At 36.7% G+C, this 25,225-nt stretch overlaps 2 protein-coding genes and 1 long non-coding RNA gene across 3 annotated transcripts; all 3 read right to left on the reverse strand.

The window, feature by feature from the left end:
• Positions 1 to 628: 628 nt before the first annotated feature.
• LOC122047795 lies at positions 629 to 5,390 on the reverse strand. Its single transcript, XR_006130661.1, has 4 exons — positions 5,340 to 5,390; positions 4,746 to 4,788; positions 798 to 867; positions 629 to 707 (listed from the first exon to the last, which is right to left on the reverse strand). It is a non-coding gene; the product is annotated as an uncharacterized LOC122047795 (long non-coding RNA).
• A 4,854-nt stretch (positions 5,391 to 10,244) lies between these two features.
• Positions 10,245 to 16,031, reverse strand: LOC122048854 (probable LRR receptor-like serine/threonine-protein kinase At1g05700). The gene is made up of 13 exons (XM_042610370.1): positions 15,525 to 16,031; positions 15,115 to 15,276; positions 14,385 to 14,869; positions 14,022 to 14,160; positions 13,846 to 13,917; positions 13,585 to 13,656; positions 13,427 to 13,507; positions 12,996 to 13,162; positions 12,643 to 12,890; positions 12,187 to 12,313; positions 11,749 to 11,817; positions 11,468 to 11,657; positions 10,245 to 10,822 (listed from the first exon to the last, which is right to left on the reverse strand). Exons 1-13 carry the CDS (start codon positions 16,016 to 16,018, stop codon positions 10,411 to 10,413), a joined length of 2,718 nt encoding a protein of 905 aa, XP_042466304.1. The 5' UTR covers positions 16,019 to 16,031; the 3' UTR covers positions 10,245 to 10,410.
• Positions 16,032 to 17,306: 1,275 nt separating this feature from the next.
• Positions 17,307 to 23,723, reverse strand: LOC122047790 (putative leucine-rich repeat receptor-like serine/threonine-protein kinase At2g19230). The gene is made up of 13 exons (XM_042609266.1): positions 23,200 to 23,723; positions 22,968 to 23,129; positions 21,991 to 22,475; positions 21,338 to 21,476; positions 21,162 to 21,233; positions 20,877 to 20,948; positions 20,720 to 20,800; positions 20,292 to 20,458; positions 19,939 to 20,186; positions 19,511 to 19,637; positions 18,944 to 19,012; positions 18,653 to 18,842; positions 17,307 to 18,021 (listed from the first exon to the last, which is right to left on the reverse strand). The coding sequence occupies exons 1-13, from the start codon at positions 23,721 to 23,723 to the stop codon at positions 17,571 to 17,573; spliced, it is 2,787 nt and encodes a 928-aa protein (XP_042465200.1). The 3' UTR covers positions 17,307 to 17,570.
• Positions 23,724 to 25,225: the final 1,502 nt, after the last annotated feature.

Below are 25,225 nucleotides of genomic sequence, written 5' to 3' on the forward strand. Positions count from 1 at the left end.
ATTTGAGATCGAGAATCAACAAATGACCCATCTTTCTTCTTGTGGGTCTTCAGAAAAATCTCCATACATGTAGGCTGTCGGGCAAGCTCACGTTCCTACATTTATAAATTAAGGAAAAAATTAATATGCTCAACAATACAAGGTTGGTAATAAATACAAAATTTGTTATAAAGTATAATTTTAAATTATACTCACCAGATCAATGGTATGCTCAACAATAGATCTGGATCCTGACGTATGCCGAGCGGTTCCGGTGCTCGGGCCACCTGGTTCTGTATTCCTATTTGCTTTTGCCTTTTCGGCATTAGCTTGCCACCTTTCTGCAGCCCAGGTGGTCGTCCATGCACTCCATATCACCTCCGAAACATACGCAGGCCTAGTGCCCTTCTTTCTCATGTAATACATATGATCTCTGTAGAGTTTGGCACAATAAGTATTCCATGTAGCTTTAAATTGATCTTCTTGTCCGTCCACCCAAGTATATCTTTTCTATAATTATAAGTTAAACATTTAGTTTAAATGATATAAATGATAACTATATTATAGAATGTGAATTAAATATATTAAATTTACTCACCACAAATTCATTATAATAAAATAGCTTCATCTCCTGGTCTACATGCCTCCATGTAGTACCAGACGCGCTAACTCGTTCCTTAAATTTTGCAGTGATATATGTGGCAACTCTGTGCCCATCCGGAGTGAACCTGCACAAAAATAGACCTTTAGGTTATGAGAAATATATTATAACTAATGTTATATATAAACTTGAATAATTAATAAGACAATATACTTACGAGTCCCCGACAACGGTAAGGACTTTGTGGCCACGGGGTGCCACAGCCTGCTGCTCTGCCATGATAATATCTACAAAATAACATTGCAACACATCATAAAAAGGTCTAAAAACCTGATAATATAAATACAAAATATTAAGGAAATCTACTTACTAACGGAAATAATAATGTTAATATTTAATCATCATTAACATCTGACTAGTCAACATTAACAGTTTCTATGTCCTCATTGCTAGATGAGCTTAGTTCAACTTCATCCTCACTGTTGGACATCTCCCCATCATCCATCTCTTCGTAAATGTCATTAGCATCTACAAGCAATTGAGAAGTAGATTGGTGTTGTAAATCAACTGAATATATCTCCACTTCATTATTCTGAAATGCATCATGGTTTTGAGCAGTGATTGTATTCGGCATCTCTATGGTCGAGCGAGGCTTGATTCGACAAACAGACAACCATTCACTAGATCTTCTTCTCTTCGTAGGGTATTCAAGATAAAAAACTTGACCCGCTTGTATTCCGAAAATAAAAGGCTCAAACTTGTTGAATCTTTTATTTGCATTAACCTCAACTAAATTATAATTTGGATGAATTCGAGTACCTATTCTTGGGGTCGGATCATACCATGAACATTTGAACAACACACATCTCTTTATTGGTAATGCAGGATATTCAATCTCTATGATTTCATCAAGTCTACCATAATAATCAAATTCAGTGTTATTGTTGTCCACATATCCTTTGACGCAAACACCAGAATTATAAGTTAATCTTCGTGAATCTCGTTGTGCCACGTGGAATTTAAGACCATTAACATAGTAACCAGAATACACCTTTATTTTACGAAGGGGTCCTGATGCAATATTCATTATCCTATCATCTTGCACATTTGATATTCTACGATCTTTCACCTATAAAAATAAGTAACATATATCTTAGTACACTTCTTAATAAACATGAACTTAAAAATTTCACAAATTTTCTAACTTACATATATTTGAAACCACAATGCAAATTCGGTCTCTAACTTTGTAGCTACCTCAGTTGCACCAATTGATGGATTTTGGAGATATAATTGTTGTTCGTATAAGCTGAGAAAATAAGTAATTATATTAAAATTGGGATATCAAGCAAAATAATTAAACAAATGATAATTGTTTGATTTAAGAAGTTTACTTACTTTATGTATGGTTTGACCTCTTCACAATTTAAGAGTATATATGTTCTTGCAGCATGATATTCTTCCTCGGTTAACCATCTAGCAAGCGATGCACCCATTAACTTACCAGGAAACTTAAAAATAGAAAGCATAGATGGATCTATCGACTGACAAGCATCATCAGAATTTCTAGGACACTTGCGATGTCTTGTTTGCACACTATCAACAAAATAATATGAGCAGAAAGAAGATGCTTCTTCTACTAGATAAGCATTGCATATTGACCCTTCAACTCTTGCTTTGTTACGAACATTATTTTTTAATTTCCTCAAAAACCGTTCAAATGGATACATCCATCTGTACTGCACAAGACCTGCTATTTGTGCCTCGTATGGTAAATGTACTGGTAGATGTTCCATTGAATCAAAAAAACTTGGTGGAAATATGCGCTCCAGTTTACATAATATGAGTGGAATGTCTGTTTCTAGCCGAAGCATATCATCTATCGTAATACACCTTGATGTCAAATCTCTAAAAAATAGACTCAATTCAGTGAGTGCTTGCCAAACATTTTGAGGAAGTAAGTCATGGAAAGCTACTGGAATAAGTCTTTGCATAAATACATGACAGTCATGACTTTTCATTCCAAACATCTTTAATCTATTCATATCCACGCATCGACCCATATTTGATGCATAACCATCTGGAAATTTGATTTCTTTCAACCAATTACATAAAGCTTGCTTGCCATCTTTGTCCAATGTATAACAAGCCTTTGGAAATCTATTAGTTATTTCATCTTGATGCAACTCTGGTCTATTGACTAGGTCTTTTAATTCCTCACGTGATTTTGCAGTGTCTTTAGTTCTTCCAGGCACATTCATCACATATTAAAGATATTATCGAAGAACTTTTTCTCAATATGCATAACATCTAAATTATGTCGAATACGCAGATACTTCCAATACGGTAACTCCCACATAAGACTCCTTTTCTTCCAACCACACTTGCACATCCTAACAATATATTTATTTATCTCATCCGAACCAGATTGTGATACTGGTAGAAATCCATAACTATCAATTTGCTCAATGATTTGTTCACCGAAGCATGGAGTGGCGGGATTTTCGACTACAACATTTTTAAGAAAATTTTTCTTATTTCGCCTAAAAGAGTGATCAAGTGGTAAAAATTTACGGTGATTATCAAACCAAGACACCTTCCCACTGTAAGGTAATGAAAATGCATCGAATCGGTCATGCGGTGTGGACATGCTAATTTACCAGGTGTGCTCCAACCCGATAACATTGAGTATGCTGGAAAATCACCGATCGTCCATAATAATGCAACATGCAATCTAAAATTAGTTTTGCTTGCAACATCATAAATCACCGACCCTACATTCCATAATTCATTTAACTCTGCAATAAGAGGTTGTAAGAAAACATCTATCTTCTCTTTGGGATTGGTTGGACCAGGAATAAGTACTGTAAGGAACATAAATTCATCTTTCATACACATCCATGGCGGTAAATTGTAAGGTGTTAATATAACCGGCCAAGATGAATATTGTTGTCCTGACTGTCCAAATGGTTGAAATCCATCTGCAGAAAGTCCCAATCTCACATTACGTGGTTCCATTGCAAATGAAGGAAATACAGCATCTAGATGTTTCCATGCAGGTGAATCAGAAGGATGACACATTATACCTCCATCGTGCTCATGCTCATGATGCCACGTCATATGGCAAGCTGTAGCAGCAGATGCATACAAACGTTGAAGTCTAGCAGTTAACGGAAAATAATACATCACTTTCCATGCTATTTTTTTCTTCTTCTGCCCAGGTATGCGAGTATCATGCTTATAACGAGGGTGTGTACAGATTTTGCATTCACGCAGATCATTGTCTTCATTCCAAAATATCATGCAGTTATTTATACAACAATCAATTTTCTCCACAGGCAAACCTAAACCTCTGATCAATTTTTTTGTACTGTAAAAACTATCCGTCATTATGTTATCAGCAGGAAGCAATTCTGACATCAACTGACAAATGTCGTCGTAACATCTTTCTGAAAAATGATGTTCTGCTTTCATATTTAATAACCTTGCAGTAGCTGATAATTGAGAATGACCTGAGGGAATGTCTTTCCACACTTCTCTTTCACTAGCCTTTAACATTTCATATAGTTGCTGATATTCAGGTGTTGGTGTTTCATCTATATTAGAATAATCAACTGTAGCATTTATCGTATCATGAACCATTGATTGCATTGCGATATCAATATTAATTGATGCTTCAGGATCAGTAACTGTTGCCCTGGATGACGAACCACCAGAAGGTCCAATTGGTTCATATAAATAAGGTTCTCCGTGACAGTACCAATTGTAGTAATTTGGCACAAAACCATTTCTACATATATGCATTTTTACAGTATCCTCATCACGGAAAGCTCTATTTTGACATTTTTTATGATTGCATGGACACCGTAACTCAGCACCATTCATACATTCAGGGTGACTTTTAGCAAAGTTCACAAACTGTTCAACTTCAGCAATAAAATCATCTCTGATAAATCCTTTTTCTAATCGATTGTACATCCAAGCTTTGTTCATAGACATTTTTACCTAAAACTAATATATTGAGAACTAAAAATTAACATACATTAAGATACTAACACAAAACAAACAAACGGACTATATTATGCTATAAATTAACATACTAACATAACATATTTCTAACTTTAATCATGTTAAATGACATACAGTATAATTTAGTAAATTTTACCTGAATATGTGTAGGTCAACTGGAGAAGAGCAGCAAATGCTACCTGTTTACAAAATAAAAATAATTTAGCTAAAAAATTAACACAAAATATTTTTCAAATTTCTCGTGGCACCAGCAGCCAGCTGCCGGTTAGCACAGCAACCAGATGTCGGCTGGCACAGCCGCCAGCAGCCAACTGGCGGCCGACAACAGCCGGCACACCTGCAGGCAGGCACAGGCGCCCGCTGGCCAGCGCAGAAGGCCGCAGCCGGCCACTGGCGGGCGCAGAAGGCCGCAGGCAGCCGCCACCGACCGCTGGCGGGCCCAGTAGGCTGGAGGCGGCCGCCGCCGGCCCCTGCCGGGCGCTGGCGGCAGCAGTAGGCCGGAGGCGGCCGCCGCCGGCCCCTGCCGGGCGCAGAAGGCCGCAGGCGGCAGCCTTCAGCCGCAGGCGGCCGCCTCCGGCCGAAGCCGAACGCCGCCAGCCGATGGCGGGCGCAGAAACCCGCTGCGGGCGAGGAAGCCCACTGCGGGCACGCGCCGCCGCGTGTGGGCGAAGGCCGGCGGCAACTGCCGCTCGCCGGAAAAAAGGAAAAAAAAACAAAACCAAAAACTAACCTGCGATCGGGAACGGGAGAACGAAGCGATCGGGAACGGGAGAACGAAGCCGTCGGGCGCGCGCGCGTGAGGGAAACAGGAGGGAGGTTAGGGTTTTTTTAGGGGAACTTGCCGACGGAATTCATATTCCGTCGGTACACTTTAAGTTTACCGACGGAATTAGTAATTCCGTCGGTAAATTACCGACGGGATCGCTTATTCCGTCGGTAATATCATTAGTTTACCGACGGAATATTAATTCCGTCGGTATCACGCTGTTATACCGACGGAATGATTTATTCCGTCGGTAAACTAATGATATTACCGACAGCATATTAATTCCGTCGATAATTCCGTCGGAAACACTGGTTTTTTTTGTGGTGTGAGCTAGAAGGTATTGTAATATCTGACACGGAAGATTTCCAATCATAAATTTTGCACAAAAATAAACACAGTATGAAAGCTTAATGGCACTTTAGTTGAAGTTGGTTGCCTCATTGTTAGTCATTATATAGAAAGAAAATCATTAGTCAAAAGATTAGTTTTGGACCAGAGATATGGTTTGGGATTTTCACAATGTACGTATGTTTAATGTTATTGGACAAAATAGATTTACAGTCTAAAATATGCAAGATATATGATTTAAACTTTGAGTCATAGTCGAAATACCACTTGCTACTGCCCTATAAACCTTAAAACTCATTATTCCTCTTAACTTAACTTGATGTATTTTCTATTAATCTATTTCTTCAAATTTGTTTGCCTAGGTATTGCTACAACTACTAGTGTTTTCATTTCATTCCTGGAAATGGAAAACATATATATATCATGAACCAAGCCTTCTTTTCTTCATTTAAAAATAAATAAAGTAAATACTCAAAGCACCCGAGGAGCTAGATATATAGTTATATTAAACAATATGGATCTCAAGGAGAAGTTCCATGATGATTATTGTTTTGGATTCCTGGGTTACTTTCTTTCTACCAGGTAGAGATGCTTCTTGAAAAAACTAAATAAATGAAAAACAGTGATATACTCAGGATCAAGGTATCCAGGAGTTCCAACCATTAAAGTGGATATATGACTGTTTGTCTCACTTAGAAAAGCTTTCGAAAGCCCAAAATCTGCTATCTTAGCTTCCAGAGTTTCACTCAAAAGAATATTTTCTAACTTCACATCTCTATGGACTAATGGTGGTTTGAATCCTTTGTGCAAATACTCTAGCCTTAATGCAATTAAATAAATGGATGAATGGTTTGGAAATTAGGCAAGGAGATATTGATAGTTGACAATTCACATTATTTCAAACCTTGTCGAGCGTCAGTTGTAATATGAAGACGTTGTCTCCAGCTTAAAGCTCAAATTAACAAATCATCAACATTCAGTAATAAAAAGCAATAAGTTAAATGAAGTAAAGATTGCTTTGTGTAAGTCTTATTTATCTTTTATTTATTAATCTTAGACATCTTTCTTATTCGCAGGATTTCTTTTATTTAAATATCCTTATAATGCAAATTTTGTAAGAGTAACATTTCCATAAAATATCTTAAGGCACTTTTGAAACAATTTTAATTAAGTCATTTACCAGTTTTTTTTTGAAACATTTGTTGGAGTGTTTCAAAGTTTTCTAAATCACTCTAATTTAACTACATTTCCCTAAAACTTAAAAACATATTTTCCTTTGGCCGCATTTAAATTTTGATAAATATTGAAGTACCAAAAGTATACCTTAATATTAGGACTCGATCCTTAATGCCTAAAAAATTTTAAAAAAATAATTATCTGCACGATTACCCCGGGACAAACATATCCCTTTGTTTTTTCTTAATAATGCATCATCTATTCAAGTTTGGCACACTTATTATATATGGAACCCCATTTTTTAGACTTGTATTTTGAAAGATTTATATATACACGAATTTGTCTCCAATTAATGGAGATACCTCCCATGCGTAGAGGTGTCCACGTGTGTCACGCACGGATGTCATCCAGGATAAAATTACTCTCTCTATATATAATGACATTATCTTAGGCGACAGGTTCGTGCACGTCTCTTCTTTGTCGATTTTTTATTATTATTATTGTTTATTTTTTATTAAGCATAAAAAAAAATTAAATCAAATTTGTTTTTAGGTGTGCACATAGTGTGTAAGTTTGCGTCATCTATTCAAGTTTGACGCACATATTATAGATCGAACCACGTTTGTTTAGACTTATCTTTTGAAAGATTTTCAATATATACATAAACAAGATGAAAATAAAAAAAAACAGAGGGTTGTCATATGCAAATAAAAGAGAAATTAATAAAATTAAGTTTTGATCATGTTAGATTGCTCACGTCGGATGTCGTCCATAGCCACTCACATAAAGGTCACACCTCCTCAGCACCTAGTGTAATTTATTTTTTTAAGCTCTCGATTATCTTAATCATATTTATCTTTAGAGTTTAGGGGTTGGATTATACTATTAAGGAAAAAAAATTAAATCGAAAGAAAATTTTATGTGCACACGGGATGTGCGACGTAAGGTGGGCAGCATATCAAAACACTCTATATATAATTTTAATATGTTGCTCACCTTACGTCACACCCTATGAGCACCAGTATACTTAATTTTTTTTTTTTTTTATTATTGTTTATTTTTTCATGTTCTTGGATTTTATTGGCACAACCGGAAACTTAAAAAAAATTTAAAAAAAAATCGATCAAGGCACCTCGGATCATCCGAGGTGACTTGAACATGTGAGGGGCACCCATATGTGGTGCTCATCCAATTGTGTAGACTATCATATCATTATCTATATATAAAGAAAGTTTTGATATGCTGTCCAACTTACGCCGTGCATCCCGTGAGTACCTAGTATAATTGATTTTTAAAATTATTATTTATTTATATTTTTAAGCTCTTATTTATCCCAATCAAATTTTATCTTTAGGGTTTAAAAATTAGGTTATTATCCTAAAAAATTAGGTTATAGTATTAAGTAAAAAAAAAAAAATCAAATCCAAGAAAAATTTTAGGTGCAAAGTGTGCGGCATAAATAGATCGGATCTTGTAGTCATGTCCAATTAGTTAAACGACATAAGAAAAATATTATTTTGAATCCAAAAGTAAAACTCCCGTTTTGGATTATCAACGGAGCTAGAGTGATGGTAAAAAAGCGGTTTAAACACCTTAAATCCTAAACTTCAAATCATAAATTTTAATATCCTAAACCCTAAACTTTAAATAGGGGTTTTATTTTTTTAATTTAAAATGATTTTTTTCTTTTACCATTTAACTTATAACTTCTGGGACATGGAGATTAGGAGATAGCAGATTCCATCTCTGCCCTTACGAGTGGAACTCCTGGCTCCGACTGCTAAAAGATTTCTAGAATGGAAAATTTATAATAAATTTTCAAGAGAAGAGTCATCATGTGAGTTTATAAATAGGAAAACAAAAATGAAAAATTTTAAACCATGTAAAATATATCTGTATTATTTTTTTTATTATTCTTAGACATCTCCCTTATGCAAAAATTAGTTTTATTTAAATATCCTTATAATGCAAATTTTGTAAAAGTCACTCACATTTTCATAAAATATCTCATCATACTTTTCAAAATACATTTTCAATTAAGTCATTTACCATATTATTATTTCATTAAAGAATTTCATCAAGATCCTAAAAAATTTACATCATGAAACTATGGAGCTTATATATATATATATATTTTTTTTTTTTTTAAAATATAAAATATAAAAGAAGATTATTAAAAATTATAAATAAACATTAATAAAATAACAAATATGTTTTTTTAAGTATGATAATTAGAACGTAGTTAATTGGAAAAAATGAAATAAATGGATATGCTTTGGCTAAATCAGCACCCAATTAATTATTTTTTAATTTATTTCATTTTTTTTATCTTGTAATTCGCTATTTAAAAAATAGAAAACTTTATTTGAAAGGGAATGACTCGGCTAGGTGGTATAATTGAGCCGGAATATAAAAATAATAATAGAATAGATAAAAAATATAAATAAGAAAATACCAAAATACAGGGATAATGGAAAGAACAGGTTGCTGCACAGACCCCTCCTGCTAAGCCCAAAGTTTGTGTTTGAAAGCACAGCTTTTACAAGTCTCAACTCCAGAATTTGAATGATCTTAGTAGGGATGTAAATGAACTAAATTCGTGAGTTATTCGGAGTTTGGTTTAATAAAAAGTATGTTCGAATTCGTTCGGAGTTTGGTTTAATAAAAAGTATGTTCGAATTCGTTCGTTTATCTTATCGAACCGAGCTCGATTTCGAGCTCGACAGTTTTATCGAGTCGAGCTCAAGCTTAAGGATATTCGGCTCGTAAGCTTGCGAACATGTTCGTTTGTAGGCTCACGAGCCAAAAAATGAACTTTAATTGAGTAAAAAAAACGAGCTCTAAAACAAGCCAAAAAACGAGTTCTAAAATGAACGTTAAAACGAACTTTAAAATGAGCCAAAAAAACGAGCTCTAAAATGAGCCCGAACTCGCTTAACGAATTAGGCTCGTTAACTATGATAATCGAGCTAATAATGAGTCAAGTTTAACTGTTCGCGAGCTTGATAATTCCAAAACGAGCCGAGCTCGAGTCTTGTAATAAAAGTTCGATTTGAACTCGAGCCGAACTCGAGCCCGAACTCGAGCCCGAATATAACTTAAACGAGCCAAGCTCGAGCCTAATACTATTCGACTCGATTCAACTCGTTTATATCCCTAAATCTTAGATATTAAATATACTAAAATAATGTATTGGTGAGGATCAGCTACACTTAACATTATTGGCAAGGATTGAGGAACTTATATCTTAATAACAAGAGCAAGAAAAATAGGGAATTTATTCGGTAACAAAGAGATGACATGGTCAAAATACAATATGCTTGTTTCAAGATGAAAATGGAAGAGTATACAATAATTTTTGCCATCAAAAATAAAAGTATCATCTACACTCCACCAAATACTATTACCCTTTGCCATAATAATAACATGTAAAAAAACTACGTGAAGACATTCTTGAACCTTCAACCATTACGACACAATTTTAAGAGGAAAGAGTTGAGCAAACCCATGTTTATCTTACCTTCGGTTCAAAAATCTCAGCACTGTTCAAGCTCACATTGCTTATTTTTGAATATAGATTCTGATTGTTCCCACTATTATAATGAGAGTTCTCTAGTTCTAAGCTCTCTTTCAGTTGCATCGCAACTTCTGTCATATTTGACCGTTGTTGGGACCTTTGTGCCGTGCATTTCAACGCGATATCAACACATTTCCAAACACAATTTATATCATACTCCCCTTCGAGTCTAGGATCTACTACATCTTCAATGTTCCCTTTGTCAAGCCTTTGGAGCACCCATTGGGTTAGGTGTACATTTTCTATACCCGGAACTATTGGAGGCAGCCCAGTGATTAGTTCCAAAAGAACCACTCCGTAGCTGTACACATCACTTTTCTCGCTGAGCTGGAAGGTATTGCAATACCTGACAAGTAATACGATAAATTTTCAATCATAAATTTCTCACAAAAATAAATACAGTATGAAAGCTTAATGACACTTCAGTTGAAGCTGAATGCCTAATTCTTAGTCATTATAGAGAGAGAGAATCACTAGTCAAAAATATTAGTTGGGGAAACATGGCTAATGGCTGGATATAGCTTGGGATTTTCACAATGTGCATATGCTTACTGTTATTGGACAAAATGGAACATACAAGATATATGATTTAAAAGTGATGATCCAAATACCACATGCTACTGCCCTATAATTCTTAAAACTCATGATTCCTCTTTATTTAACTTGATGTATTTTTATTAATCTATTTCTTCAAATTTATTTGCCTACTTATTGCTAGAACTATTAATGTTTTCGGTGGTTGCATTTCATTCCTGGATAGAAAATTCATATATATTATGAAACAAGCCTTCTTTCCTTCATTAAAAAAAAAACTAAATTAAATAGTTCAAGCACACAGGAGATGGGAAAGTATATTAAAACATGAATCTGAAAAATGAAAAGTTCCATGATGATGAATTTTATTTTCTTTTTGGATTCCTTGGTTACTATCTTTCTACCAGGTAGAGATGCGTGTGTGAAACAATTAAATAAATGAAAAACTGCAACATACTCAGGATCAAGGTATCCAGGAGTTCCAACCACCAAAGTGGATATATGACTGTTTGTCTCACTTAGAAAAGCTTTCGAAAGCCCAAAATCTGCTATCTTAGCTTCCAGAGTTTCACTCAAAAGGATATTTCCTGACTTCACATCTCTATGAACTAATGGTGGTTTGCATCCTTTGTGCAAATACTCTAGCCCTGCAATGCAATTTAATAAATGAACCAAGATGAATGGTTTGGGAATCAAGGAAGGGGATATTGACACTTGACGGTTCACATTATTCCAAACCTTGTGCAGCGTCAATTGCAATATGAAGACGTTGTCTCCATGTTAAAGCTCTAGCATTGTTTGCCCTGCCTGCATCATGTCAAATTAACAAGTCAACAACATTCAGTAAGGAAAAGTAATAAGTTAAATGAAGTAAAGATTGCTTGGTATAAGTAATAGCATTGTTACTCTGTTGGTCAGTAGTGCCTCTCAAAACATTATAAGATAAATAAAAGAATTTTTAGGCATCATCATTCTCCCTTTCATACTTTTAGTTCTATTGAACTTGTACACAACAGCAAGCAAATAAGAATGCACGTGTTAGATTGAATATATTGTTAAATAGTTAGATTGTAAGATGAATCTAATTCTTGTCACCTGATTGTCATGCATGCAATAAAGCAAGTGGATTATGAAAGGAACCAGCTGTTAGCAATGATATTCAATGCAGTTCCAAACCTCGCAGATGATCTTGTAGTGTTCCTTGAGACATAAACTCATAGACAAGCGCCAAATGATTTACTTCATTGCAATAGCCAATAAAAGAAACTAAATTCCGATGATGAACCCTAGTCAAGTGTTGGGCCTGAAAAAACATAATCAGTGATGCTTACGAACTAGAAACATCAAGATCCAAACTAAATCAAAGAAACAGAAGTGAATGGGGCAATTAATATTATATAGTCTCTGACTATTCATGAACAGGGCATAATTGTTCAAGAATACTATTACTATATGTTTGAAAGAATAATAAAATTTCATCAACTCTGATTTTTTTTTTGTAAAATATACGAGTTTATACATTCATTCCCCTCCCCATCTTTAGTTATGCAAAATCTTCCAATGGATTCACATTCAATAACCACCTCCAACCAATTAAATTCAGCTATCCATATATGTATAAGATTTATTTACCTCAGCAAGAAACTCCTTAGTTCCTTGTGATGATGATTGTGATAGCATTTTGACCGCAACTTGAATACCATCTTCCAAATGCCCATGGAAAACAAACCCAAATCCTCCTTTGCCTAGGATCTTTTGAAAGTTATTAGTGATGTTCTGTAATTCCATGTAAGTGAATTGGTGATTTTCAAGCTGCAATACATTATTTGTTTGCTTTGGGAAGCCATTATGTGGATCGACTGAGCTGCCTTTTCTCAAACCTTCCAAGTTTCAAATAAAGAATAAGATTGGTAAATGCATGTCAAAAAATGGATGATGGTCTATTATTACTAAACAACTGCAAGAGTATGTCACAGAAATCTCACCTTGTGTTTTGCTCACCTTCCAAACTATGATTGTCACTGCAAGAAGTATTAACACAGGAACTATACAAAGAATGACGATCACCGGTGTTGATATTTTCTTCTTTTTTGGTGCAGGCATCACATTGCACGATGTACCATTGTTACAGAGATGTGGATTCCCATCCAGTCTGCATGATATTATAACTCGTTTAATGGTTAAAGATATGTATGAAGTTATGAAGAATTCTCCAACCAAAAAAAGAAAGAAGCGGCTGAGTTCAAGTACAAATTGAACAAACTTTAATGCCAAATCATTACCCTAAGTTTAAACACCTAAACTCCAAATATTTCTTGACACCATGCCTAGATCTCTTTCATAGTCAGGCGAGCCCTAACATATTATGAAGCGTTAAAGAAAAATGGGAGGACCTAAACTTAAAAGTAACACAAACCTTAAGGTAAGTAAACCATTTTGTGCCATTTCAAGGAGGTTCGAAGGAACTGATCCATTTAACTGGTTGCCTGTCAAATCACTGCAAGAAATCATGAAATATTAAATCATTATCTACCTTTTCAATAAAGTTAAAAAAGGATTAAGAAGTATGCTTACAGTAGTTTGAGAGAACTTAAGTTTGCTAGTTCATTAGGTATTTGCCCTGTTAAATTGTTGTAAGACAAATCCCTGAAAAAAATGATTAAAGAACAATTGTTAGATAATAATTCCTCCTAAAATCTTGCATGGTTTCACAACAAATGATTGTGTGGCCTGGCATTGATCCCAACAATCCAAGACTGTTAATAACTGTTTGCCATATTCAATGAACATTGAAAGGAAAAGGGAAAACAAATAGCAAACAATGAGTAGCATTACAAGTATTGAAGTGCACTAAAACTGGCAACAGATTTGGTTATTTCCCCAGTCAACCCACTTGATGACAGATTCCTACAGAACAATAGTGACTAGTAAGAATATTACAGAATTTCCAAATGGTTGGTTCTGGTATTTCATGATCAATAGTTAGAGTTAGATGAACTTGTAGAACTCACAAAGCAGTGACTCTTGGAGAATTTGACAAGCTATAAGTACAATTTAGTCCATCCCAAACAAAAGCACTAGGGGAACATGGATCTCCCATCCAATTCCTCTGGATCCGATACCACTCCTTGATCACGGTCATGGCATCAACTGTAAAAAAGAGAAAAATAATCAACAATTATCATAATTAAGTTTTTGTTTTCTGGCAGACATCAAATTTAGGAAAATTTGAACAACTTAAAATAAAGGTTTGAGCTTTTCGTGAGAATTTGAATTGGAACTTCTTTTTCCGTGGCCACTCTGCCTTAGCCCTTTCAGGAACTGAGAGAAGTGGGGAAAAAAAAGGGCGAAGGAACGAAAGTGGCTACATATACCATCACCAGCATCCGAGGGCACGGAGGTGTTGCTCATGGTCACGTAGAGCTCGAAGGCATTGAGGATGGGCGGGAGAGTGGAGTTGCTGAGAGCCTCGAGGGAGATGTTATAGGTGGGGGACGAAGGGAAGGGCAGGAGGCTGTAGACGGCGTCCGAGTAGAGGTATTTGGGGGTCATTATATCCCCCAACCAGTGGATTCCATTCATGTAGATGTTGAACTGCCGCGATTGATTGGTGCCGGCGAGGTCTAAGATCTCAGATATGTGGAGAATGGGGAAGAACTGGTTGACGGCGCCGGGTAAGGGATCCCATGTGATGAGGATACTGGAGGAGTTGATGGGGGTGACGGCGGTCTGCATGACGACAGAGGGAACTTCGAACAAATCCTGGGGAAGGTTTCGGACGGTGGAGTTGGTGGAGACGTAGTTCCAGCCCGGGAAGCTCCATGAACCCCAGAACCGATCGAGCGGGTCGGCCGGATACCTAGAGGTAGGAAGCACGAAGACATTACTCTGAAGACATTTCAAAATTATAAATTGAGTAAAAATAATAAAAAAATATTCTCGATTTCTATCATCGTATAAGGATTTTGTTTTTTTTTAAAATATTTCATCCGATTGTTCTTCTTAAAATTATATTTATTTCAATGCTATTATAGCAGTTTTATTTTTAAAATAATGTTAAAATAATTTGATTTTTAAAAGTATTAAAAATAATTAAATAAAAACCAGATGTAGCCAGACTCCATTCCCAAGTTCCATCGGTTGAATAGCACCAAACTCCGTCTTTTGTTCGCCGTTGGATAGAGACTGTCCTTCAGCGGTCGCAAGTCGATTCTTGAGATGAACGGTGTCCCCGTGCCGGTGTTCACGAGACACACCGAGAAGTATCTAAAAGAAAGAGAGCACATTTAATGATTATTCATTCAATAATCTCTTGATTTTGCCGAGAGTGGATTATCTGGTCATTTTTTGTGGTTCAGGGGATGGACCACTCCATGCATTGATCTATTTGAATGGATCTCATCTATTAAACAGGTAGGATCTATTTAAAAGGATCAATAATTTTTAGTAGTCCATCTCTAGATCGTAAAAAACGGTCCAGAAGATCCTATCCCGATTTTCCTACTGAACTATACCTGGCGGTGGCCACCATGATGGTCTCCTTCACGTAGAAAAAGGTGGAGTCGGTCACGCTCACACTGTCCCAGTAGTTGACGCCGAAGTGGAGGTCGAAGGCCAACGGCTGTCCGTCTAGCCCGTCGTAGTTGCCGTAAAGGAACAATGCCCGGAGGAGGTACTTGGACCCCCGCGCCACCACCGGCGACCGAATGGTGTAGCAGTTGCGGGTGCCGTTGGGGAAGGCGCGGAGGGTGCGGAGCTTCGGGGACAAAGAGTCGCCGGAGATGTTGCGGTTGACGCCAGTGTCAATGAAACTGGCGTCGGAGACGTAGGAGATGTTGGTGAGGGGGTCGACGTAGGACGAACCGGGCTCAATGCCGCAGTCGATGGAGAGGAAGCCGAGGGCGTCGGTGGACTGGGAGAGAGCTCCGGGGGAAGCCATGGTGAGGGCGAAGAGGATCGGCCACCAAAATCTGGAATCCATTTTTTTCTTGATGTATGCAATCGCCATGGCAGAGCAGAGCATCGTTCATGTAGAATCTAGAACAATTTTCATTTCACCTCCCATTGTTTCTATTTTTACAAATGAGTCCCGGACTTTTAAACTCAGTAATTGCATTGACCAAGACTCCGGTGCCGACTTGTTCCATGACGCACCACCCGACCTTGACTCGGCTTCTGGCGGGCCCCATCAAGGCAAGGCGATGTGAGACTTGGCGAACTGGAATTACTCCATCAGAAGAAGAGTCTGTGATTTACTTTCCTTTCCTTGTGATGACGTTAGATCGGATATGATGAGACACTGGGGGTAAATGATTTTATCTTTTTACCACATATTTAAGCGGTTAATTTTCCGTATGATTATAAGAAATTAATTTTAACTCTTATGCTTCATATTTCTTTTATAGTTTTAATAAAGTAAATGATGAACATTTTTTAATTATTTTTTTTATTTTTAATTTTCACTCTCCCAAATAACTAATTTTTTAAAAAAAATTTAATTTTTACGCTCCTAAATAAACCGAGAATAAGACAAATAGCAGCAGATCCCTCTCTTTATCCTTAATAAATGTGCCAGCTATTCATCCTTAATGACGCACTTATTATAGATGGAACTTTGTTTTTTTTAGGCTGGCCATTTCAAAGATTTTCAGGATATATTATAATTTTCAAAGGAAGACTTAATCTCCCCTTTGGGAAGACTCATGATAGAAGTTTATAAGTTCTCCCTTAGGGCGTTGCGATGATTAAAATATATGCGATGGTTAAAATATAAAATGTTGTCATATGAAATTTTGGGGTTGAAATTTGACGTGACCGAACATAATCTCCCCCATGTCTTGGTCATTTACACTAATGGCTAATAATCACCCGTGATTTATCTCCTTCGTGTTGACCTAAGGATAGATTGACGAGGACGCTGGGGACAAGCGAATCACCTTTTGCCACCTGATAGAAGTCTTTAAGTCTGAAAATAAAAATAAAAAATATTAAATAATATAAAATATCTGTATATATATTTTTTTAATAATTTTAGACATCTTCCTTATTTGCAAGATTTGTTTATTTAAATATCCTTATTATGCAAATTTTGTAAAAATAAAATTTCCATAAAATATCTTATCCCAATCTTGGAAACACATTTTTAATTAAGTCATTTTCTGAGTATTTTTTTTTTCTTTTTAGAAACATTTGTTGTAGTGTTTCAAAGATTTCTAAATCACTCCGTACCAAAGGACAAGAAAATAGGGAACTTACATCATATAATTTAATTGGGGAACTTGCATCATACCACAAGGAACAAAAAAATAGGAAATTTTTTGTGTACCAAAGAGATACATTGAGAAAATACAAGACGATTGTTCTAAGATGAAATAGGACACACAATAGTTTTTTTGTCATAGAAAATCAAAGTGTCATCTACACTCCAAATACTATTTTTCTTCCCACAAATAATAACATGTAAACAACTACACAATAATAAATTTCAAGCAAATGACTTTTCTGATCCTTAACATCCATAATGACATAGTTTTAAGAGAAAAAATCGAGCATACCCTTGTTTATCTTGCCGTTGGTCCGGACATCTCAGTCATTCTAGAGACTCCAATCTCAGGAACACTATTCAGGCTCACATCACTTACTTCTGAATATAAATTTTCACTACGTGTGACTGTATTCCCAGTGTTATAATGAGAGTTTTCTAGTTCTAAGCTCTCTTTTAACTGTATCAAAACTTCTGTCATAGTTGGCCGTTGTTGGGATCTTTGTGCCGTGCATTTCAATGCGATATCAGCGCACTTCCAGACACAGTTTATGTCATACTCCCGTTCCAGCTTGGGATCTACAACATCCTCAATAATTCCTCTAGAAAGCCTTTGGAGTACCCACTGAACTAAGAGTACATTTTCTGTACCTGGAACTATTGGAGGTAGCCCAGTGATCAGTTCCAAAAGAACCACTCCATAGCTGTACACATCACTTTTCTCACTGAGCTGGAAGGTATTGTAATACCTAAAAAGTGATACAGTAGATTTCTAATCATAAATTTTTCACAAAATAAACATAATATGAAAGTTGAACGACACTTTAGTTGAAGTTGATTGCTTCAATGTTAGTCATTATACAGAGAGATAATCACTGGTTCAGAAGATTAGTTGTGAAGACATGGCTGGATAAGTCCATGGATTTTCACAATATGCATATGCTTACTGTTATTGGATAAAGGGGATCTACACTCTAAAACATGCAAGATATATGATTTAAACTTTAAGTGATTATCCAAATACCGCATGCTACTACCCTGTAAATCTTAAAGCCCATGATTCCTCTTAATTTAACTTGATTATTTTCTATTAATCTATTTCTTCAAAAAAAAATGCCTACTTATTGCTACAACTACTACTAATGTTTTCCATGGTTGCATTTCATTCCTGGATGGATAGAAAAAACATATATAGTATGAACCAAGCCTTCTTTCCTTTATTTTTTTTTAAATACTAAAGTAAATAGTTCACGCACACAGAGATGGATAGTTCCATGATATGAATATTCATTTTTTTTTTGGGATTCCTTGGTTACTATCTTTCTACTAGGTCTCTATGCTTGTTTGAAACAACTAAATAAATGAAAAACAAAAACATACTCAGGATCAAGGTATCCAGGAGTTCCCACCACTACAGTGGATATATGACTATTGGCCTCACTTAAAAAAGCTTTTGAAAGCCCAAAATCTGCTATCTTAGCTTCCATAGTTTCACTCAAAAGGATATTGCCTGACTTCACATCTCTATGAACTAATGGTGGTTTGCATCCTTTTTGCAAATACTCTAGCCCTGCAATGTGATTTAATAGATGAAACAAGATGGTCTTAGATGAATGGTCTCAAAATCAGGCAAGGGGATATTGACACTTGGCAGTTCACATTATTCCAAACCTTGTGCTGCATCAATTGCAATATGAAGACGTTGTCTCCAGCTTAAAGCTCTATCATTGTTTGCCCTGCCTGCACCATGTCAAATTAACAAGCCATCAGCATTCAATAGGTTAAAACAAGAAGTTAAATGGAAAGATCAAGAGAGAGCTGAAACGGGCGCACGGGGTGCTACAATAAGTTAAATGAAATAAAGATTGTTTTGTATAATAGCACTGTTACTCTATTGGTCTGTAGTGTCTGGCAAAATATTGTAACATAAATAAAAATTTTTTTTTAGACATCATTCTCCCTTGGGTACTCACAGTTGTGCATTCGATGTGCAAATAACTATAATCAGTTTTATAATTAAAAATTTACTTGTACACAGCAGCAATCAAATAAGAATAGACTTGTAAATCCCTAAAAAGATTCAGTTAACCATGTGTTTGACAGGAAAATATATCTTTAAATAGTTAGATTGTAAGATGAATCTAATTCTTGTCACTTGATTATCATGCAAGCTATAAAGCAAGTAGTATTATGAAAGGAACCTACTATTAGATAATGATATTAAATGTAGTTTCAAACCTCGCAGATGATCTTGTAGTGTTCCTTGAGACATAAACTCATAGACAAGAGCCAAATGATTTACTTCATTGCAGTAACCAACCAAAGAAACTAAATTCCGATGATGAACCCTAGTCAAGTGTTGGGCCTGAAAAAACATAATATGTGATTTTTACGAACTAGAAACATCAAGATCAAAACTAAATCAAAGAAACAGAAGTGAATAGGGAAGTTAATATTCTGTAGGATCTGACTAGTCATGGAGAAGACATAATCGTTCAAGAATATTGTTACCACATGTCTGAATAAATAATAAAATTTTATCAGCTCTTGAAAATGTTTAGTAAAATATTCAAGTTTATACATTCATTGCCCCACCCCATATTTGGTTCCACAAAATCTCACAATTAATAACCTCAGCCATCCACATATATATAAGATATATTTACCTCAGCAAGAAACTCTTTTGTTCCTTGTGATGATGATTGGGACAACATTTTGACTGCAACTTGAGTACCATCTTCCAAACGTCCATGGAAAACAGACCCGAATCCTCCTTTGCCTAGGATCTTTTGAAAGTTATTAGTGATGTTTTGTAATTCAATGTACGTGAATTGGCGATTCTCAAGACGCAATGAATTATCTGCTTGCTTTGGGAAACCATTCTGTGGATCCACTGAGCCGCCTCTTGTCAAACCTTTCAAGTTTTAAATAAAAAATAAGATTGTTAAATGCATGTCAGGAAATGGATGACAACCTATGATTACTAAACAACTGTAAGATTTTGTCATAGAAATCTCACCTTGTGTTTTCCTCACCCTCCAAACTATCGCTATCACCACAAGTAGTATTAACACTGGAACTATACAGAGAATCAAAATCACCGGTGTTGATATTTTCTTCTTTTTTGGCGTGGGCATCACATTGCACGATGTACCATTGTCACAAAGATGTGGATTCCCATCCAGTCTGACATGAGATTATAACTTGCTTAATGGTTAAAGATATGAAGTTATGAAGAATTCTCCAACATAAAAAGGAAAGAAGCAGCTGACTTCAAGGACAAATGGAACAAACTTTAATGCCAAATTATTACCCTTAGTTTAAACAGATAAACTACTAATATTTCTTAACTCCTTGACTAGATCTCTTTAATGATCAAGCTAGCGCTTTCATATTATGAATCCTTACATAAAAATGGAAGAACCTAAACATAAAAGTAACACAAACCTTAAGGTAAGTAACCCATTTTGTGCCATTTCAAGGAGGTTCGAAGGAATTGATCCATTTAACTGGTTGCCTGTCAAATCACTGCAAGCAATCAAGAAATGTTAAGTCATTTTCTAACTTTTCCATTAGTGAAAGAAGGATTAAGAACTATGCTTACAGTAGTTTGAGAGAACTTAAGTTTGCTAGATCATTAGGTATTGGCCCTGTTAAATTGTTGTAAGACAAGTCCCTGAAAAACATGATTAAAAAACAATTGTTAGATAATAATTCCTCCTATGACATTCCTTTGTACAAGGCTCTAAAATGTTGCATGATTTCACAACAAATGCTTGTGTGGCCTAGCATTGATCACGACATCCAAGACTGCTAATGACTGTTTGTCATATTCAATGAATACTGAAAGGAAAAAAGAAAACAAATAGCAAGCAATGAGTAGACTTACAAGTATTGAAGTGCACTAAGACTAGCAACATATTTGGTTATTTCCCCAGTCAACCCGCTTGATGACAGATTCCTGTAGAACAATAGTGATTCGTAAGAATATTTCAGAATTTTCAAACAGTGGGTCATGGTAGTTCAAGTACAATAGTTTGAGTTAGATGAGCTTGCAGAACTCACAGAGCAATGACTCTTGGAGAAGCTGAGAAGCTATAAGTACAATTTAGTCCATCCCAAACAAAAGCATTAGGCGAACATGGATCTCCCATCCAATTCCTCTGGATCCGATACCGCTCCTTGATTGCTGTCATGGCATCAACTGTAAAAAAGAGAAAAATAATCAACATTGTAAGCTAATGTCATTGTTCAAAAGAAAAATAGAAAACAAAACTACTGGCATGTGACCAGACAATGCATATCAGTAGAGTCCATTGAAATAAAGATCAATCTGCTTAATATCATATGTAACTTCCAATCCCAACACCTATTCCAATCTATGGCTTTCGAACTAATGTTTGTTCTCTTTTTGCTTATTATTTTTGGTCCTTTTCCAATACTAATTATCATAATTAACTTTTTTTTCTGGCAAACATATCAAATTTTGGGAAATTTGAACAACTTAAAATATATGTATGAGCTTTTGGTGGGCATCTAAAGCTACATTCTTCACACTCATGCGCACTGTTATGAAGGTGGGAACTTCTTTTTCCGTGCCCACTCTGCCTTAGCGTTTTCAGGAACATTATATCGAGCAATTGCTTGGCAAGAGATGTCTCCCTGTTCCCCTGCAACAGAGAGAAGTGAAAAAAAAAAAAAAAAAAACGGCTACATACCATCTCCAGCGTCCGAGGGCACGGAGGTGTTGCTCATGGTCGTGTAGAGCTCGAAGGCATTGAGTATGGGCGGGAGAGTGGAGTTGCTGAGAGCCTCGAGGGAGACGTTATAGGTGGGGAACGAAGGGAAAGGCACGTTGCTGTAGATGGCGTCCGAGTAGAGGTAAGGGGGGGTCACTATGTCCCGCAGCCACCGGAATCCATTCAGGTAGACGTTGAACTGCCGCGATTGATTGGTACCAGAGAGATCAAAGATCTCCGATATGTGGAGGATGGGGAAGAACTGGTTGACGTCGCCAGGAAAGGCATCCCATCTGATCACTAGGGTGGAGGAGTTGATGGGGGTGACGGCGGTCTGCATGATGGCGGAGGGAGCTTCGAAGAAGTCCTGGTCTAGGTTTTGGACGGTGAAGTTTGTGGAGACGTCGTTCCAGTTGGTGGAGCTCCATGGCGACCACAACCGATCGAGCGGGTCGGCCGGGTACCTAGAGAAGGAAGCGAGAAGCGCATTTTACCAATCTAGTCCAAAAATAATAAATAAATTACTTGATTTTTTTTTTTAGAATTATAAAGTTATACTCGATATATTTATAATTTTTTATTTAAATTACCCTTTGAATTTACCTTTCATTTTGAGAAGAGTGTCATTTTAATAAATTTTAAAAGATGTGGATAAAAGATGCTTTTTTAATTTTTTTACCAAATGAAATTGATCTCATAATAATTTAGTTTAGGAAATTGTATAAACTAGTTATGTTGTATAAAAGAGGGTAAACAAATCAACCATTAAGGCTTTTAGTGAAATTTTCAAATATTTTTATAATATTTGATCAAAACATTTTAGGGAGTTTAATTAAATTTTAACTGCAATTTAATTGTATATATAGTTTTTATAAATCCCATTAGAGATCTCCTAAAAGAAAGAATTGGATCTTAAAATATTGTGTTATTATTATTTTTTTTTAAAAAAAAAAAACCTGGTGTAGCCCGACGCCACTCCCATGTTCGCCCGGTTGAACAGCACCAAACTCCGCCACTCGTTCGCCGCCGGGTATAGAATGTTCTTTAGCGGCCGCAAATCGATCCCGGAGATGAACGGCGTCCCCGTGCCGGTGTTCACCAGGCACACCGAAAAGTACCTAAAAGAAAGACATCATATTTGATGATTGTTCATTCAATAATGCTCTGATTTTGACTACTGTACTATACCCGGCGGCGGCCACCGTGATGGTCTCCGACACGTAGAATGAGGCGGAGTCAGTCACGTTCACCCTGTCCCAGTAATTGACTCCTAAGTGGAGTTCGAAGGCCAACGGCTGGCCGTCAAGCCCGTCGTAATTGCCGTAGAGGAACCACGCCCGGAGGAGGTACTTGGACCCCTGTGCCACCGCCGGCGACCCAATGGTGTAGCAGTTGCGGATGCCGTTGGGGAAGGCGCGGAGGGTGCGAAGCCGCAGGGGCCTGACGTCTCCCACGTAGGCGACGGAGATGTTGCGGTTGACGCCGGTGTCGATGAAGCCGACATCGGAGACGTAGGAGATGTTGGAAAGGGGGTCGACGTAGGCCGAACCGGGCTCGATGCCGCAGTCGATGGAGAGGAAGCCAAGGGCTTCGGTGGACTGAGAGCGAGCTCCGGCGGAGGCCAGGGCGAGGACGAGGAGGATCAGCCACCAAAATCTGGAATCCATCTTCTTCTTCTTCCGGTATGCAATCGCCATGGCAAAGCAGAGCATTGTTTCTATAGAATCTAAAACAGTTTTCATTTCACTCCTTAATGTTTCTATTGATACAAATGATTCCTGAACTTTTAAATTCATCAAACTGCACCCCTTCCCCAAGTTTTCAAATTTAACACAAGTGGTGGAGCTAAAATCTGCTTTTAAATTAATTGAAACTATGAAGAGGACTTTGAAAACTTAAAAATAAAAGTGGCAAAAATTATATCAATTGTGCGCCCTGTTGAATATTCAGAAATTTTAGTGGGCAAATGAAAAAAAAATCTCCTTTGATCACATTTTCTACGTCGAACACGATACAAAGTTTTTCACGCATCAACGCACGGCAGGCACATACTCAATCTTGCACGCTGTCGCCGTGCAGACTGCAAATCTCGTGAAGGAAGTTTGATGGTAATCAAGTCAACGAGGGGGAGATTGCGTCTGGATCTCGATGGACGTAGGCGCACATGCAGATTACACGGAGTTGACTTTTACCAAACTCCCCGTTGACTAATGGAATCATTAAGTCAAGTCGTCGCCGTATAAGTTACAAGTGGAGCCCTTCTCTCATTCGTTCAAGTTTGACGGAAAGTGTGAGCTATAGCTCTGTCACCGCCGCAATCTTTGATTAAAACGCCCAAATTATCTTCATGAAGAATCATTTCACTACGAGTTGAATTTTTAGGCACTGAGTATGATTTACGGGAAAAAAACAAGTGCTTATGCTCGTCATTAATGTCCCCGTTAGTCTACCCTTAGGCTATCATGTGAAAAATAAGTCATGATGATAAAAAAAATAAGATGGATGAGAGAATGAATTTACGTCTTGTAAATTTTAAGATTCGATTCTTCACTCGTTGGATGTATCATCCAACTAGACCCATGGGGTCATGTTCTCATCATGGAGATGACACGCCAGCACGTCGAGGAACAGCTTGGTTGGCGACAATGGCATGCATTTCGTCAGGAGTTAAGTGCGATGATAAACATATAAACAAAATTTTTAAGCAAAGTTTGATTTTTATGCCAGAGATTGGGCTGCCGGCCAGCGCAGCTCGAGCTTGGCCGGTCGCCTCCTCGTAGTTGCGAGCTTGGCCTACCGCCAACTCGTGACCTCGAGCTTGGGCGGCCAGCCAAGCTCATGGCCGATAGCTTTGTCGTGGCCATGAGCTTGGCCTGCAACTAGCTTGTGACTAACAGCTTGGTCGACCGTCAGCCAGTGATAGGGTCGACTCCTAGATCGTGGCTATGAGCTTGGCTTGTAGCAAACTCGACGATTGCTCATTTGTTGTGATTATTTTTAATTGATTGTAACTTTTTTTTTAATATTTTATAGTATACTATATCTTGTTACTCTTTTTCAGATATAATTTATTAAACTTTACTTAGAAATAAGATTTTTATAAAGACTCTTTAGTTTAAAATTATATTAATGATTTATAGGTTCCTTGAATACTAAATGCATGATAAAATATATTATTTATTTGATCTAAAATCTAGGTTTTTTGTAATTTAGA

This window comes from Zingiber officinale, chromosome 2B, assembly GCF_018446385.1.
Source record: "Zingiber officinale cultivar Zhangliang chromosome 2B, Zo_v1.1, whole genome shotgun sequence".
NCBI classification, from domain to species: Eukaryota; Viridiplantae; Streptophyta; class Magnoliopsida; order Zingiberales; family Zingiberaceae; genus Zingiber; species Zingiber officinale.

What these genes read in the sequence shown, in the direction of transcription:
- LOC122048854 (XM_042610370.1), bottom strand. Translation starts at nt 16,018, where the DNA reads ATGGCGATTGCATACATCAAGAAAAAAATGGATTCCAGATTTTGGTGG. An exon ending in ATGGAGTCTGGCTACATCTG is followed by an intron (nt 14,870 to 15,114) that starts GTTTTTATTTAA and finishes TCCTACCTCTAG; the next exon opens with GTATCCGGCCGACCCGCTCG. An exon ending in GAAGGTGAGCAAAACACAAG is followed by an intron (nt 12,891 to 12,995) that starts GTGAGATTTCTG and finishes GAAACTTGGAAG; the next exon opens with GTTTGAGAAAAGGCAGCTCA.
- LOC122047790 (XM_042609266.1), bottom strand. Translation starts at nt 23,723, where the DNA reads ATGCTCTGCTTTGCCATGGCGATTGCATACCGGAAGAAGAAGAAGATG. An exon ending in GAGGGTGAGGAAAACACAAG is followed by an intron (nt 20,187 to 20,291) that starts GTGAGATTTCTA and finishes AAAACTTGAAAG; the next exon opens with GTTTGACAAGAGGCGGCTCA. An exon ending in TGCAATTGATGCAGCACAAG is followed by an intron (nt 18,843 to 18,943) that starts GTTTGGAATAAT and finishes ATCACATTGCAG; the next exon opens with GGCTAGAGTATTTGCAAAAA.